General features: G+C 43.4%; 1 protein-coding gene across 3 annotated transcripts in view; it reads right to left on the bottom strand.

Moving 5' to 3' along the window:
* Positions 1–1,731: 1,731 nt before the first annotated feature.
* Positions 1,732–14,733, bottom strand: part of rbm33a (RNA binding motif protein 33a) — a 78,057-nt gene continuing 65,055 nt past the window's right edge. For all 3 annotated transcript variants that reach the window (XM_083652336.1, XM_083652337.1, XM_083652338.1), the window contains exons 15-19: positions 13,670–14,509; positions 11,826–11,966; positions 10,895–11,095; positions 4,780–4,868; positions 1,732–4,493 (exon numbers count right to left, since the gene is read on the bottom strand). In XM_083652336.1, the coding sequence (XP_083508462.1) occupies positions 4,445–4,493; positions 4,780–4,868; positions 10,895–11,095; positions 11,826–11,966; positions 13,670–14,509 (1,320 nt within the window). In that variant the 3' untranslated portion in view covers positions 1,732–4,444. The remainder of the gene's footprint in view (positions 4,494–4,779; positions 4,869–10,894; positions 11,096–11,825; positions 11,967–13,669; positions 14,510–14,733) is intronic.

The following is a 14,733-nucleotide window of genomic DNA, read 5'->3' as shown; positions in this document are numbered from 1 at the left end:
TTACTGAGATAAACAGAACAGCATATCTCTAAGTTCAAAGTACATATAGACTACCGTAGTTTCTTAAAAGTAAGGTACAAATAGATCCAATATGAATCTGTTCAGGCTTTACAAGACCATTAAGTCTTATAACGATATCACTAGAAGTGGCATTGCCGATACTTTTTAAAATCCACAGGATTTACTAAGGCACTAAAATTAGATAAGAGTTTTGATCCCAAGTGTAATAATGCACAGCATGCAACACAGTAGATAGAGACGAGTCACATTAGGCACAAGAACCTCGACATCGGATTAACCCAAAACATAAAAGGAATAAAACATGGCAAACAAAAAAAGTCCAATTTTAGGAAGCCACCAGGTAACATCCCCAAAAATATGGCTACATTTTCAGAGACCTCATGTATCCTCATACCCTTCAAACTTAAAGTCGAGCTGAAACGCCATTTGCAGTCGTGATTTCCTTATCGTATCGACGTATTTCGAGTGAAACAGGGTAGAGAGGCGGGACATAGCGTGTGGAGGAGTTTGATTTGACCGTTGAAAAGTGGGCATGTCTGGTACGAGGGACTGACTGAAAGCGAGTGGAGTGCCCTGCTGCAGTGCCTCGGAGCAGAAGGAGAGTGGAGACAGCAGTCCGCTTAATAATGTATTTTACCGGACAAATCTGAAACCTACCAGTCACGTTTCAATAACAGTCTATGTTACAAACACAATACAATGTAAATATGGTAGTACAGCAGTGCGTGCTCGCAGGCTGCCTCAATGCACCGAGCCCCAGAGCAGGAACCGGCGGTCGGCTCCCTCCGGGCGGACAGCCTCCTCCGAGCCGAGGGAGAGAGCCGGCTGCCGGTCTTGAAATGGGCACGAGCCGCAGTAAATAGCAATATTCCTGGAATGTGAGTTAACGAGCCAATTACATGTCATTTGCATCTACATTAAATGAAGATATTATCGTTAGTTTTTTTTTATGTTACATACTTATTGGCTAAGTATATTAACATTTATGGGCTAGCAACGTCTGCCCATGTAGGCAGCCATGTCGACTGCTTGGAATTTTCTTCGAGCCATGAAGATTGATTGACAGCTGTCATGTCATGATATTATTGGTTGAAATGTGATCGTACATGCTGACGTAAGCACACTGTAGGTTTCGTTATGAATGAAAACATGGTTTAAATTTTGATGTGAAAAACCAAAGAAATTTGATTTTTGTGACGTACATTGTTAAATAGGTGCACTATATGACCAGGGATGTGATTTACAATCGTTAAGTCATTTTTCATTTCAGCTCGACTTTAAAGCTACCTGAATATCTAGCGACTTTTACTGGTGAGGTTTACACTATGTGCATGTGCAGTCTAATTCAACTAAGTAGTCATTTAAGGGGAATACCACTCAATGTAATAATTAAATTCACATTGTGCCGTGTAGGCAAGCCCAATCAGTAATTGTGAACATGAAGAACTCTATCCCAAGGCTCAAAACCACAGAAGCGACAGTCTAATCTGTGATGACGTCCAGATGCACAGCCTGGAATTTATTTAGTGCCAATTAACCCCCAAATTAACTTTATAGTAGGGCTTTACTCAAATCTACTCCTATCCCAGGCAAGTTTTTTCAGGTGATGTTACAATGACTATCCATCTCATGTCCCTTTGAGCTGTACATTAGTATGACATCACAGGACATATTTATCTCTTATTTCTGACTGTGGGAGACAGTTGTGAACGTTTGCTCATCTCACACAAACTGAACCTGAACCATTAAGTTATAACAAATCATTTCAAAGCCAAAATTCAGTGGCATTCCCCTTAAACAACCTAAATGAGGTCGTATTACCTGCCATTAAAATATTACCTTTGTTTAAAAAAGAATTGCGAGTAGAAATATAGTGGAGTTTGTAAAACTGGCATTTTGTGCAAGAGGATACCCGGGAACTTACAAAATACTTAAAAACAAATTAATAAAACCTGGCACAAATAATAAACCTATGTAACCTTAAAAGCACTGGACCGATGGACATCACACACAAACACACATTTGTGGGCTAGAAAGTTTAACCGGCTTCACATACCTGCATGTTGACGGTATATTGGCCATTTTTTTATTTTCTCGTTTCCTCTTAAAATGTTTGTCAAATATCTTATGAACACAAACGTAGCCCAGTCATTTTGCATTTTGTTTTTTACATTCAAATGAAATACTTGTAAAATGATTAATGTCCGGACACATCAGCATATTCCTATATAAAAAAGTTAGCTTGATACATACAACATGTGTAAAGGACAACTCAGATATTTGGAACAGGGATAAGCATTGGGATAAAGTTCTGGCCTACTTATTTACATGAACACTAATACACAGATAATGGTTGCCCCCTCACCTTCTTATGAATTATGTACAGCAATCTTGCATCTGACATAACTCCAGTGAGTTACTCTTAGTACTTACACTTAACTTAGAGAACTCTCAAATGCATTTGTTTTTTAACATTTAAAAACCCATAATAGACAAAAATGCCATGTCTTGGGAAAAAAAACAGCGTTAGTCAGATATACATATATAAAAAAAAAAGTGTAGATAAACGACAGATACCATGTGCTATCAGGGAAAAACTAAATGCGCTGAATTTCTCTATTAAATCTTGATTAGGTTTCATCAAATTTGGAGAGCCATGGACTTTAAGAATTTAGGCAATTTAAGTTATCCTCAGTAATGTGATCGCACTTCCTAAACATGGGTGCATGCTCAGAGAAAACCAAAATGTTAGAGGTTTATCAAAATAAATTGTTCTGATGCAGCATATGTGGAGATGCTGTACAAGTGCCTGTAGTGGCTTACAAGCTCTTCTTGAAGCAATTTGTCCCCATATGCATATATGACATCATCTAATTTATGTATAGTTTGAAATATACATTAATATATCAATATGCCGAAGAGCTTGAAACTGAAAGGGACACTCTATATTTGGGGAAAAGCATTTTGGAAATTTGTTTACCTCTTCTGGTCTTCTACACATGCCAAACATCTACATTAAGAGCTCAGCATGAACATAACTTATTCAAAGTACTAGTTCAGGTATGCTATGCAACTCAAAACGCAACTACGGTAATTGTCGATTGATGTCACAGACTCCGATCAATTATGCCAGCCAATATGCACATTTATAACCTTGCTCAAACGCTACACAAATGTGTGTAAATCCTGAAGGGAAATGTAAGCCATCCTTACTGATCTATCAAAATGTGAAATTATGATGTTAAATGGCCAACCATGCACATTTTTAAGTTCTACTCATAAAACACCATCTACAAAATGCACATACAGTCAAAACAGAACAGAAATCTAAATAGGTAACTATTGCAAAACCAAAGACATACAACTAAAAGATTAATCAAAAAATCCTAATACCAGCCGAAACACATTCCAAAATCCATTCGAGGTAACAGCTAAAAGCCCGTATTACATTTAGAACAAGGGGCTATTCTGTAAATGACCAAGAGAATCTACTATAGGGCGATAGGTGTAATTAACAGATAACCTGACCAATTTATCGGAGGAACAGCACTTTAACTGAAAAGCACCAGGGAAATCTATCAAACACAGTCACAACATTCACCATTCACCAAAACCACTTTCAAACAAGAAAAAAATATCCCATGCATGTTGCACACTATGCCAAATGCATGTCAGTCTTTCAATTACTAAATGATCCTAAACACAAACTCAGACGAGCACTGTGCCTGTATACAAGTTATCCACTAGGCAGTGCCATTCACCCAAAAACTGCTTAGAGACTGGTCTCTACCTGAAAGCCATCTCGAATGGGGGGGGGGGGGGGGGGGGGGAGGATATAAGACCCCAATAGTGATGCAATACTGCCATCTACAGGGGGGAAAACACACTGCCAAAGAAGAGCCCATGTGAATAGGCTGGCCACAATCTGCCACAACCGTTCCCTGCATCCAAACCAAACAGCGAGCCGCAAATATAAGACGAATCGGAATGACTACGTCAGAACAACGTTCAGCTCTCAATCCTTTTCGTTTTTCATCATGAATCTTACTACTGAGGGGAGCAACCATTATCCCATGTAAACTGCTACTTAGTGTCCATGTAAGATCCACAAAACAGTATTCAAACTACGTCAAAGTAGGGTTAACTGTCCAGTGCCTCTCCGGTGCCATTGAGCAACATTGGACAATGGTAGACAATTTCAACCATGGGTATGTTTGCAACTAAGGTTGATGCATTCACTGTTCCAAGTCGGTAGGCGATGGATGAAGATCGGTGTTGTGTGCCGAGCAGATGACTGTCAGTGACCCCAAAGGACTGAGGAATTGTTCGTATGCCTTTCTAGAGCTGTGCAGAGGACTCCCGCGTCAGCAGAAAAGCACTTCTTGTAAGCGGACTCGCTTTGTGCTATTGCTCTCCTCATCCATCAATCAGCGATCAGCGAAACATCAATGTGGGACAAATCAATCATGTGCCTGTGTGGTAATTGTAATAATACTGATTAAAAACACTGTCTCAGTTGAGTTGAGATACTAATAAAACACTTATGTTGTGCTAGTGCTTTAAGGATTTCGTACTGAACCCAAATTCAAAGACCATCAAAGGGCCAAAATATAAGGTGCTACCAGAATCTAAAATGATCTTGCTTAATTATCAGCAATGAATATCCATGTTTACATTTGAGATGTGCATGATGAGTGTTTTGGGGTGTATGTGATCATTTAACTTGTAAGTCAAGAGGGGAAGAAGTGTATTGATTACCTGTGGAAGCTCACTTGAAAACTGGCGGCATGCTGGGGGATGGAAAATGTGGCGATGGCTTTCCGCTGCTGGGGCATCATTTGGAACATCTACAATAATGCAAAACAAAACACGGAGTCAAATAACGGCGTGGCATCACTGATCACTCACTGATGATGTCATAGACATCATTGGCGACCTGGCCACTTTCTTTTGTGGGGAGATAGAACTGTATGACATCATCGACCTGGCCACTTTCTTTCTTGGGGCCACGTATGACATCATCGGTGATCTGGCCACTTTCTTTTGACAACCTGGCCTCTTTCTTTCTTTCTGGGGGACATGCATACGGACAGCCTCTTTTAAAGACGTCTCGACGTATCAAAAAAAAAAAGATACAACCAAAGCAGGGGTGGCCAAACTTCGGCATCATCATGCCGGGTAATTTGAAGAAAGAAAAAAAACCTTTGACCGTGGTCCGTGACATTTCATTTTTAGTCTGCACCAACAGTGACTGAGAGTGACAAGAGACGGTCTTCTCTTGGCCTAGTGTGGCACGCTGTGGATTGAAAACCAACCACAGATATTCAGAACGCAGTAACATAGGGTATCTCTTACGTAGTTCTCTGGCTATAAGAGGCCACGATTTGTAAGACATCTTTTGTTTCAATGAAGACATGAAGACAGAAACAGGAGTGCTCTACTGTGTGACACACGACATCACTGTAGAGGTGCACTTTTTCTTTGGGGGGGGGCGGGAATTATAGACTTTGGGGGGGGATTTTTTCAGCTGATACTATAACCCACAAATATCTGCTTCTCCTGTCGATAAGCGATAATTTCACATTTTTGTATTTAAAAAGGAAGTTCTTAGACTAAGACTAGCAGCCATAGGCTTTGGGTTCTATCAAAGCCCATATTTTTGTATTGGGTGATACACTTGACTAAAACACTCATCATATTATATGAGACGTTCTCTTTGTTTTGTGTTCACAATAGTAATGTCAGTTAGATTTGGTTAGGTTAGAGCTATGGAATATTAAATCCTCCATCTTTGCTCACTACAGCTGCCTTTCTTACAGTCATGTTACTGGCAACTAAACCTGTTTGAATTTTTGAAATTTGCATTGGGGTGTGTTCTATTGAAGTGAATGGGCAACATGGAAAGTCACACTATAAACCATTACCTGTCATTTCACTTTTTATTGAAAATGCTTCCACCAGATTAAAGAAATAAATATGTGATGTTGACTAATGTTTTTATGTAAATGTGTTAAAATAAATAAATAAATTAGTTTTGCTTATTGGTCTCCAAACAGATCATGGCTCTGTCTAGCAGCTGCATAGCTCAACTCAAGCTCCTGTTTGGTCTCAAATAGAGCTAGATTAGCTAACTAACTACACCACGATACATGAGCGAACAGGGCATCAGTAAATATCACATTGTTTTCTTTAATCAGGTGGAAGCATTTTTCAATCAAAGGTGAAAGGACAGATATGATGGTTTATAGAGGGACTTACCCTGCCCGCAATTTAACGTTAGCTCCAGGTTATCACTGTAACGTTAGCTGGTTGTTTTTTGAGCCACCGACCAACACAAAACCTGGACGTTTCATTTCGGGGTAAAACATGAGGGGTTTTTATATGGATTTGCTTTGAATGTGGGGACGCTTGGTCACAACAAGTGGCTTGCTTGCAGAGCGGGGAGGCTACACCACTGTCTGAGCTAACGTTCATTAGCCACAAAAGCAAAGACGATGGGATTGTAATGGACCATCTCTGACAACAGCTAACAGTCCACCGTGTAATGTGTCCGACGAGTCATCTGTAATCAGCATCGTCCGTTCTGCACCTTCGGCTTAAGATATAGACATTGACGCCAGGGATTCCGTTAGCCTGTAATTGCCGGCTTTTAGCCGGTATTTGTTGCCGTGGGCTGTCAAATTGAAAGGTCGTCGGCTCAAGTAGCCAGTTGGAAATGTGCCAAATAAATAAATTCCTTGTATAAAATAGCCTAATATTGTGTGACCTATAGCCAGTGATGTTGCCATAAACTACAACTTAAATAGACTTAAATATATTATATATTTTTGCCCCGCTGTTATGTTGAGTGTTTGGTGAAAAAGGGGGGAAAATACAGCAGACGCTCTTTAACTGTAACGTGCCATGCAAAAGCACCTAGAGCATCCCGCGGCTGACAGCGCTTTGGCTTGACACAAGAGACCGAAATGTCAACGCAGAGGCGCAGACATCCCGCGGCCAGTACTTTTTATCTAACGATGGTCCAGAACATGATCCAAAAAACCATGAGAAGCCGCCTCAGCGAGGGAAAGTTGGGTTGATAAGAATGGCAAGTTGGCTTGAGCTTTGCGCTTATCAGTGAAGAAACTGCTGCGGGAGTATTGCGAGAAAAGCCGCAACAGAGAGGTCCTCTGACAGGTTGTAAAGCTTATTATTATGTCAGTTAATTTAGCCTGCCAATGTCAACGTAGTTTCAGCATAAATAGCCTACTATAACCTCAGTTGATTTGCCATTTAAGGAGGAGTATTTATTTATTTTAGCTTTCATTTATTTGTCTGAACGACTTTATGGCGCATCATCTCAAAGCTCACAACACGCAACAATGGATTTCGTTCTCAGATGTAGGCTACAGGTATCACAAGGCTAATATTCTTTGCCCTTCGGTTTAAAGTAAAGCAAATATTCTCATGTTGTGAAGTAGGCTATAAGCCCGTTCTGAAAGCGAGTTGGATGCGCGCATGTCAACCAGTTGCAGTCGGCTTTTAATAACCTCATCATCATTGTCAATAGACCCGCTTCAGAAAATATAGGCTACTAGCTGAACGCAAGTTCGCTCTTAAGTTAGGGTGTAAAGTCCACACTAACTGCTACGTTCAAACTACCGTAAATTCCGGACTATAAGCCGCGGCTTTTTTCCCGTTTTTTGGCCTTTTTTGCCCCCTGCGGCTTATATAACGGTGCGGCTTATCTATGGATTTTTCCAGCAAACGGCCACTCGGGAACCTCCAAAATCTATGGATGTTGGTATGAGGCAGAACGAGAGCAAGACAGACATTATGAGAGCGAGACCCTGATTGGATGATGTTGCAAAAAATGTGCCTCGCGACCTGATTGGAGCACTGTGCCACTACTCTCTCTCAGCCACTACGGTAAAACACCCTCCCTCCTCCCTCGCTCCGGGGGGAAAAAGGCAGCGATTGAGCCTGAAAGACAGTCTGAATGAAATTGAATGTAACATTCCCAATTCTATGTATTACATTCTAAAAAACTAACAGCAACATTTTGGAAGGCTAAGCCACACAACTAGCTCGTTGTAATCTAACATCATGCTTCAAAAGATGGAGAACTGGCTGTGTTACGACGATGGCGGCGATTGAGCCTGAAAGCCATGTCTGAGACAGTAGCGAGACAGGAACAACAACAGCAGCAGCAGCAAAGGATCATGCACAAACCCGAGACGAAAGGGACTGTCCGTCAGGGCGCGGACGACTGTGTCAGCAACTCCCTCCCGACTACCAGGAGAAAATTACAAACTTCGGCGAATTCACACAAAGAAAGATCAAGGAATATTCCATCGGACCGGAGCAGATCATAAATATGGATGAAGTGCCTTTGACGTTCGACCTGCCTCTCACTAGGACTGTTAACAAGAAAGGTGAATCGTCCATCACGTTGAGAACCACAGGTCACGAGAGAACGAATTTCACTTGTGTTCTTGGCTGCACAGCATCTGGAGTAAAGCTCCCGCCGATGGTGATTTTTAAGCATCTCACAATGTGTGATTTTGTCTGGGGATTAGTGACCTGACTTTTGTTTTATTGAAATGTTAATAAATGGGAGCTTCCCCAAACAGCCATCTCTTTCCCGACAATCCCCTCTGTGCACGAAGCCTTACATATGGTAATTAAACATCAAAACACCCGCGGCTTATAGTCCGGTGCGGCTTATATAAGAAAAAAATAGTCAACTCTGAAGGTGCGGCTTATACACCGGTGCACCTTATAGTCCGGAATTTACGGTAGTTAGTTTGACACTAAAGTTGTGTCTTTGTTTAGTTGCACCACGAAGATGTAAGGTACATCTTAACTAGTAGTCCTTAAACCTCACACTAGCCAAAATAGTGTCGCAGAAAATGACGTGTACAGTATCTGTGACCAATCAGTGAAAAGCACGGTGGAAACGGTGTTTATTTACCGTTGTTTAATTAAGTGGAATGAAAACAGCCCCCACCGCAAATTGGTGCTTTCATATTTCATCAACACTAACCAAATGAGAACGTTATTGAGTAACGTTCGTTTACATGAATTACGTCATTTGGCAGACGCTTTTATCCAAAGCGACTTACAATAACACGTTTAGGTTCATAATAGGCTACTGTTAACGTTTATCTGTGAGCTCTTCATCAGCATTGTAGGCTAATTTACATCCTGCCTCGCTAAATTGTTGCTGTTATTTTAATTTGTATGCAGTGACGCAGCTTGTGGAAAACAAAAGCGTGAGTCATAAATATCAAAGGGTGTAATTTATCACGGAGAACACGTTACCGACGCAAAACAATGCTGTGCCATGGTGCCAATATTGCCAGCTGTGCCAATTACCTACTTTACGGATGACTTTACACCTAGTAAGACGTAGGTGTAAAATTTAAGTTCTAACTTATGCCTACGTTGTAACTATTTCACTTGGTGCAACCCAAATATTTTTAGTAGTGCGTAAACTCGGACTTAAGCGCAAATGATGCTCGAGCGAAATCAACGGCGCTGACTGCGCCGAGGGCGTCGCCGCAGCTGGGCATCCTATCGGCAGCTCGGCGTAGGGGGCGTGCAGCTCCTCAAAAATGTGACTCTGTGGCGTCAACTCCTTGTTGTGAAGAATGAGGAAATGCCATTTTCTCAATTAACAGTGCTTGTCCCTCATCTAGCAAAGCCTTCTGCAGGCTCACCGGAATGAGTTTTGAAATGGAGGGACAATAAAATGTCCCCCCACCGACATGATTGCAAGTTCTTGGTAAACGACACGATAACGTTTTGGACGTGTTTTGGACGAGTTACATTTGAGTATACACAGTCTCGCTGTCGCCGCTCATCGGCGGCAAGGCTCCAAGTCGAGGCTGCGCAGAACCATGCCGGGCGCTTAAGTGAGAGTTTACGCTCAAACTAGGTTACGTTTCAATTTACGCACAGCTGGTGCAACCCACTGCTGGTTCTTAATTTAGATTATTTTTCAAGTTATTTAATTTCACGTTCGGATGCAAAGAGACATTTAATGTAGGCCCGCCATTGTCTTTCTTTAGGCTTAATTAAACAGGAATATATGACAAACTGTTCAGTTCACAAAGTTTGTGAAGAGTTCATTCACTATAATAAAATACATTTGTTGGACGATTGGATAATAGCTTTTGTTTTTTGTGTTTTATTGTTTAATCTTAATGGGTCTGCAAACCCGAACCGAGTTAATTAATTAAATAAGGAGCGGTGTGCGGCTCGCTCCCGTTGCACTCGCAAGCACAGACACAGTGAATAGTAAGATAATTATTTTGAAATAAATGCCAACAAAAATGATTTAAAATGAAGATTTCGTTTGCTAAAAATATACAATAATATGTTATGTATTTAAGAAATGATTACATCTATCTTTTTTCAATACATTTTGACTGGGCCAGTAAATATTCTATAAGGCCGGAATTCTGGAATGTTGCCAGCTCCATTGGCCCTTTAGAGTTTGGCCATCCCTGAACTATAAGATCCTCTCATCCACAAGAGGCAATGGGGCAGTGAAGAGAAGTTCATTCATTCATTTTCTGTAGCCGCTTCACCCTTAAACTACAACAGAGGGCGCTAAAGGACCATAGAAGGGATATTTCATTAGTGCCAATAATAGACAGCAGTGGTGGGTAAAAATTAACCTCTAGTCTTTACCAAGGGGCACTTCTCCTAAATATAAAAATGATGGCTAAGTATATGGTATGTTTACAGTTTCAACTCTTGGGTGACAAATAATTGTTACTGTTTCCACCAGCTCAACCAACACTTTACAAACTAATTCTTGATATAGAGGCTAGGCTGAATTTGCCAAATCATCTGAAAAATATCAAGCAGTGCGGCTGGTACCTACTTCTATGGGACCGATGGAGCTGAGAAGGTTTGTCAGCTGCACTTCAGTTGTGGATGAGGAGAGGCCCTCTATGGACACTGTGCGGGGTTCTCTGACGGCACCCCTTTGGTTCTGTCTGGTGGCCATCGGACGACCTCGTGCCATCTGTCCAACCCCTGGCCCTGCACCCCCTCTGCTTCGGCCTCGTCCTGGGACAACCACCTACGCCCAAAACAAGAGGGAGAAGAAAGGGAATTCAACCACGTGGAGAGGAATTATGTGACATAACTACTAGGGTCTACGGTTTCTCAGCACAAATGAAAATGAAAAAATCCGACCCGACCCCCCCCCCCCCCCCCCAATACCTTTCAGATACCCCAAGGTCTCATTTGATTGACTTATCACATTTCTACATAGAACATCAACATCAGAACATGGGTGTGTGGCATGTGCATAGGTTGTATCTTCATATGAGCTTGTGATGGAGAGGTATGTTTCTTCAGCTGCAGAGGAAGAGGAGGAGAGAGAGATCCCCCGAGGAGAGAAGAGGAGGGAGCGTGCGAGAGAGAGGGGAGCCAAGCAAACGTTATGGTGGGCTGCCTTACCCCGTCAGCGTCAGTGAGTATGGTGACTGTGACAGCAGCCGGGTGGTGACAGGCATGCAGAGAGGCCAGGGGACCCTGTGTAGCCCCACGTGTTACACTGCTTTCAGCTTGTCAATACCCCAGCACCTGGCATACTGTCCTGTCTTATTACCACTGCTGCTCGATTGGTATGTCTACTGAATGCCAGGGTAGCGCCAGCGGCACAGGACAACTTTACAGAGGACATTTCAGCTTATCTTATTTCAGAACTGCCATTACCACACAGTGTGTACCATTCATATTTTTAAGGTGGAATGGATGCAGGTATCGGCTGTACAGAGGGTGCCAAGCGCTCATTCACGACATACCCTGTTGTGTTGTGGGTTGCCCATGCCCCCTCGGCTAGCCTGGGGTGTCATAACCTTCCTTTGGGGGCCCTGGTTGAGCTGGGATATCGTCCGGATGCCCTGCTGTTGCACAGGAGCGCTGGCCTCGGGCCCCTTTCCACCCTGGATGGGGATGATGGAGACTCATTTAGCACCTCAAACAGCATTCCAGCCTTTATCGCCATCTGATCACAAATTCCACTAACTATTTAGGCAAAGTGTCAAGTTTACGGACAACAGGGAGACATGCGAGGCCACATCCGCAAAGCAAAGTGAAAATGTGCTGGCGTCGGAGGTGGATCCCTATCGGACAGGCTGTGTTCAAAGATTAACCCAACAAGGTGATGGTCTCATTATCAAATAAAGTCACAGCTCAGCTGTGTCGACATGCGGGGAGGAATTGAAGGTCGTCTCTTCTGCGACTCTGCGGAGAGATGTGACAGATCAATACAGGGGAAGAAAAGCAGCCATATCTCCCACCTGTCCCCAGTTGAGAGTAAATGGATTAATCCCTCCTATAGAAATCACAGCTCCTGATTGCACCCATCAAATGCTAAGCTGTATTACGCTGGAATGACAGCAGCTTGATGTGTAGACCATCCCCCTTACACCACCAGCCCCCGCCCCCCCTCCCCTCCACCCTCGGGCTTTTGTGCCGCACGCTGCTTTGTATTATTCCTGGTGAAAATATCATTTGCCTCTTATCTGTGTGCCTAAGCTATACAAATCCAAATCCTCAAAAGTGGCAACTTTCTTACACAGGTATTAGGGTGCCCTCCCACCGAGGAAGATTAATTACAAGGGTCTTGGACTGGCATTCTTTTGTTGCCTCGCACCTGAGAGATGAGTTGATGGAGAGAGAGAGAGAGAGAGAAAAGAGAGGAGATAACATTGTCAGGCTGCCGTTGATGACAGAACAATGTGGAAGAGGGCGCATCTGGAGCATCTTTTCACCCCACAGCTACGGGCCTGAGCTCTTTCTCTCCGTTTCCATCTCTCTCTCTCTCTCTCTCTACCTCACATCCCACCCCCTCTTTTTTTCTCAGAGATGCGGCACATCAGATAGCTCTGCACAGGTTTCCATTAACGCAGCGACACCCGGTTATCTTCATCTGCAGCCAGCCTCCGATTCCGCCTCTGCAGCTTGATCCTCTGGGATGGAGTGGGAAAGCGGCTTATTCCAAACACTATCACATCTCACCGACGTGCCTCATCAATGACAAGTATGCATGTTTAACATGCGCGCCTTTGTGCTTTTTCAATAGAGATTAATGTGTCATTAAGGCCACGGCCGTAACTTATCGAATGAGTGTGAAATAGCCGGCAGTGACAACTTAAAGGGGTGGGAATTCTGGACTTTGTCGGCGTTACTGTCGTTCTTGTTTGAGCCTCTTTAAGATAATACTCTTCTGCCCTTAAAAAGAGGACACCAACCTTTAAGAGTAGCAACGAGATGAGAGTCCAACTCTACAGATAAATGTCATAGCGCTCTCTTTAATGTCTACAGCCTTTCTGTGGTCTAAAGGTAAGATGTGTGTGAAGGCATCTTGGCTTTAATAACAGTTCCCCAAGCTTAAAAGAGGGAACTCTTAATCGATCAATTTTGTCAAAATGACACAGACACCACCATGTGTCATTCGCATAGGTTAGAAATCCTCTAGATTACAAAACACAAGACACTATAAGGGCAATCAGTGGCATTTCAAACCATTTCAAAAATTATTTTGATTGAGATCAATTCCCTCATGTGTGAATCTGTTCCACAGTTATCACATCATGTGGGACCGAAAAAAAAGTGTCAGGTGAAAGAGAAAGCATACGCTCACCGCTCCTGGAAGTTTGACGACTCGGACCTTTTGTGGAATCTGCAGCAGGCCGTCACCACTAGCGCTGCTGGCTCGCTGCATCACAGTTCTTTTCACTCCAGGTTTAATCTCTTCAGTTTGAGCCTGAGCCTGAGCCTGAGCCTGAGCCTGAGCCTGGCCTGGCCCTGGACCCACTGAGGTGGCACCCTGCATGGGCATGCGCCTTTGGGAGACCTGGGTAGTCTGGATCTGAGCACCGGGCCTGTTTAGGTTCTGCGGAACACTGTTGAGCCTCCTCTGTTGCTGCTGCTGTAGATTCTGTTGTTGTTGTTGCCACTGCTGGTTTGGACCAGGCCCAGGACTCTGTTGCTGCAGGCGTGTCTTGACATTGGGGCGTGGTGAAGGGGTCTGGGGGGTGCCGTTGGGGGGGAAGGGAGAGCCTTGGTTAGGGTTCATTTGGGGTGGTTGTGGTCTGTGTGGAAATTGTCTCTGCTGTTGGTGCTGTAGTGGCTGCTGCTGTTGTTGTTGTTGATGTTGTTGTATGGGGCGCGGGGGTTGTTGTTGTATGGGGCGTGGGGGTTGTTGTTGTATGGGGTGTGGTGTTTGCTGTTGTATGGGTTGTGGTGTTTGCTGTTGTATGGGGTGTGGTGTTTGCTGTTGTGAGGGGGGGATCTGGGTGGGAGCTGGGCCTTGACTCTGGGAGTTTGACTGGGCATTCATCCTCTCCAGCAGCTCCTTCTTTCTGACGCCAGCCTGCATCTGCCTTCGCATCTCCTTGTTCTTCAAGACCTCAGCTCTTAGCCTCTTCTGCTCCTCAATCTTCAGACGGTACTGTCGCGTCTCCTCATCCTCATCAGGGTCCTGTGACACAAAACACAAATTGACAATATCACTGCCTATCTCCTCCGAGTGGAACGGGAGCTGTTGGCCATTGCTCTCTATTTGCACCATATTACTTGGCATGACACTCAGTTGTAATGAAACTCAACACCCCAGAGAAATATGTGATAGTATTGATCTTTTCTTGCCAATGGACTCAAACCGCTGTCATTAACAACCTTATGATTGGACCATTAATAAATGGG

The sequence above is a fragment of the Poromitra crassiceps genome (assembly GCF_964638095.1).
Source record: "Poromitra crassiceps genome assembly, chromosome: 2".
NCBI lineage: Eukaryota > Metazoa > Chordata > Actinopteri > Beryciformes > Melamphaidae > Poromitra > Poromitra crassiceps.
This window is presented reverse-complemented; position numbering and strand designations above follow the sequence as displayed.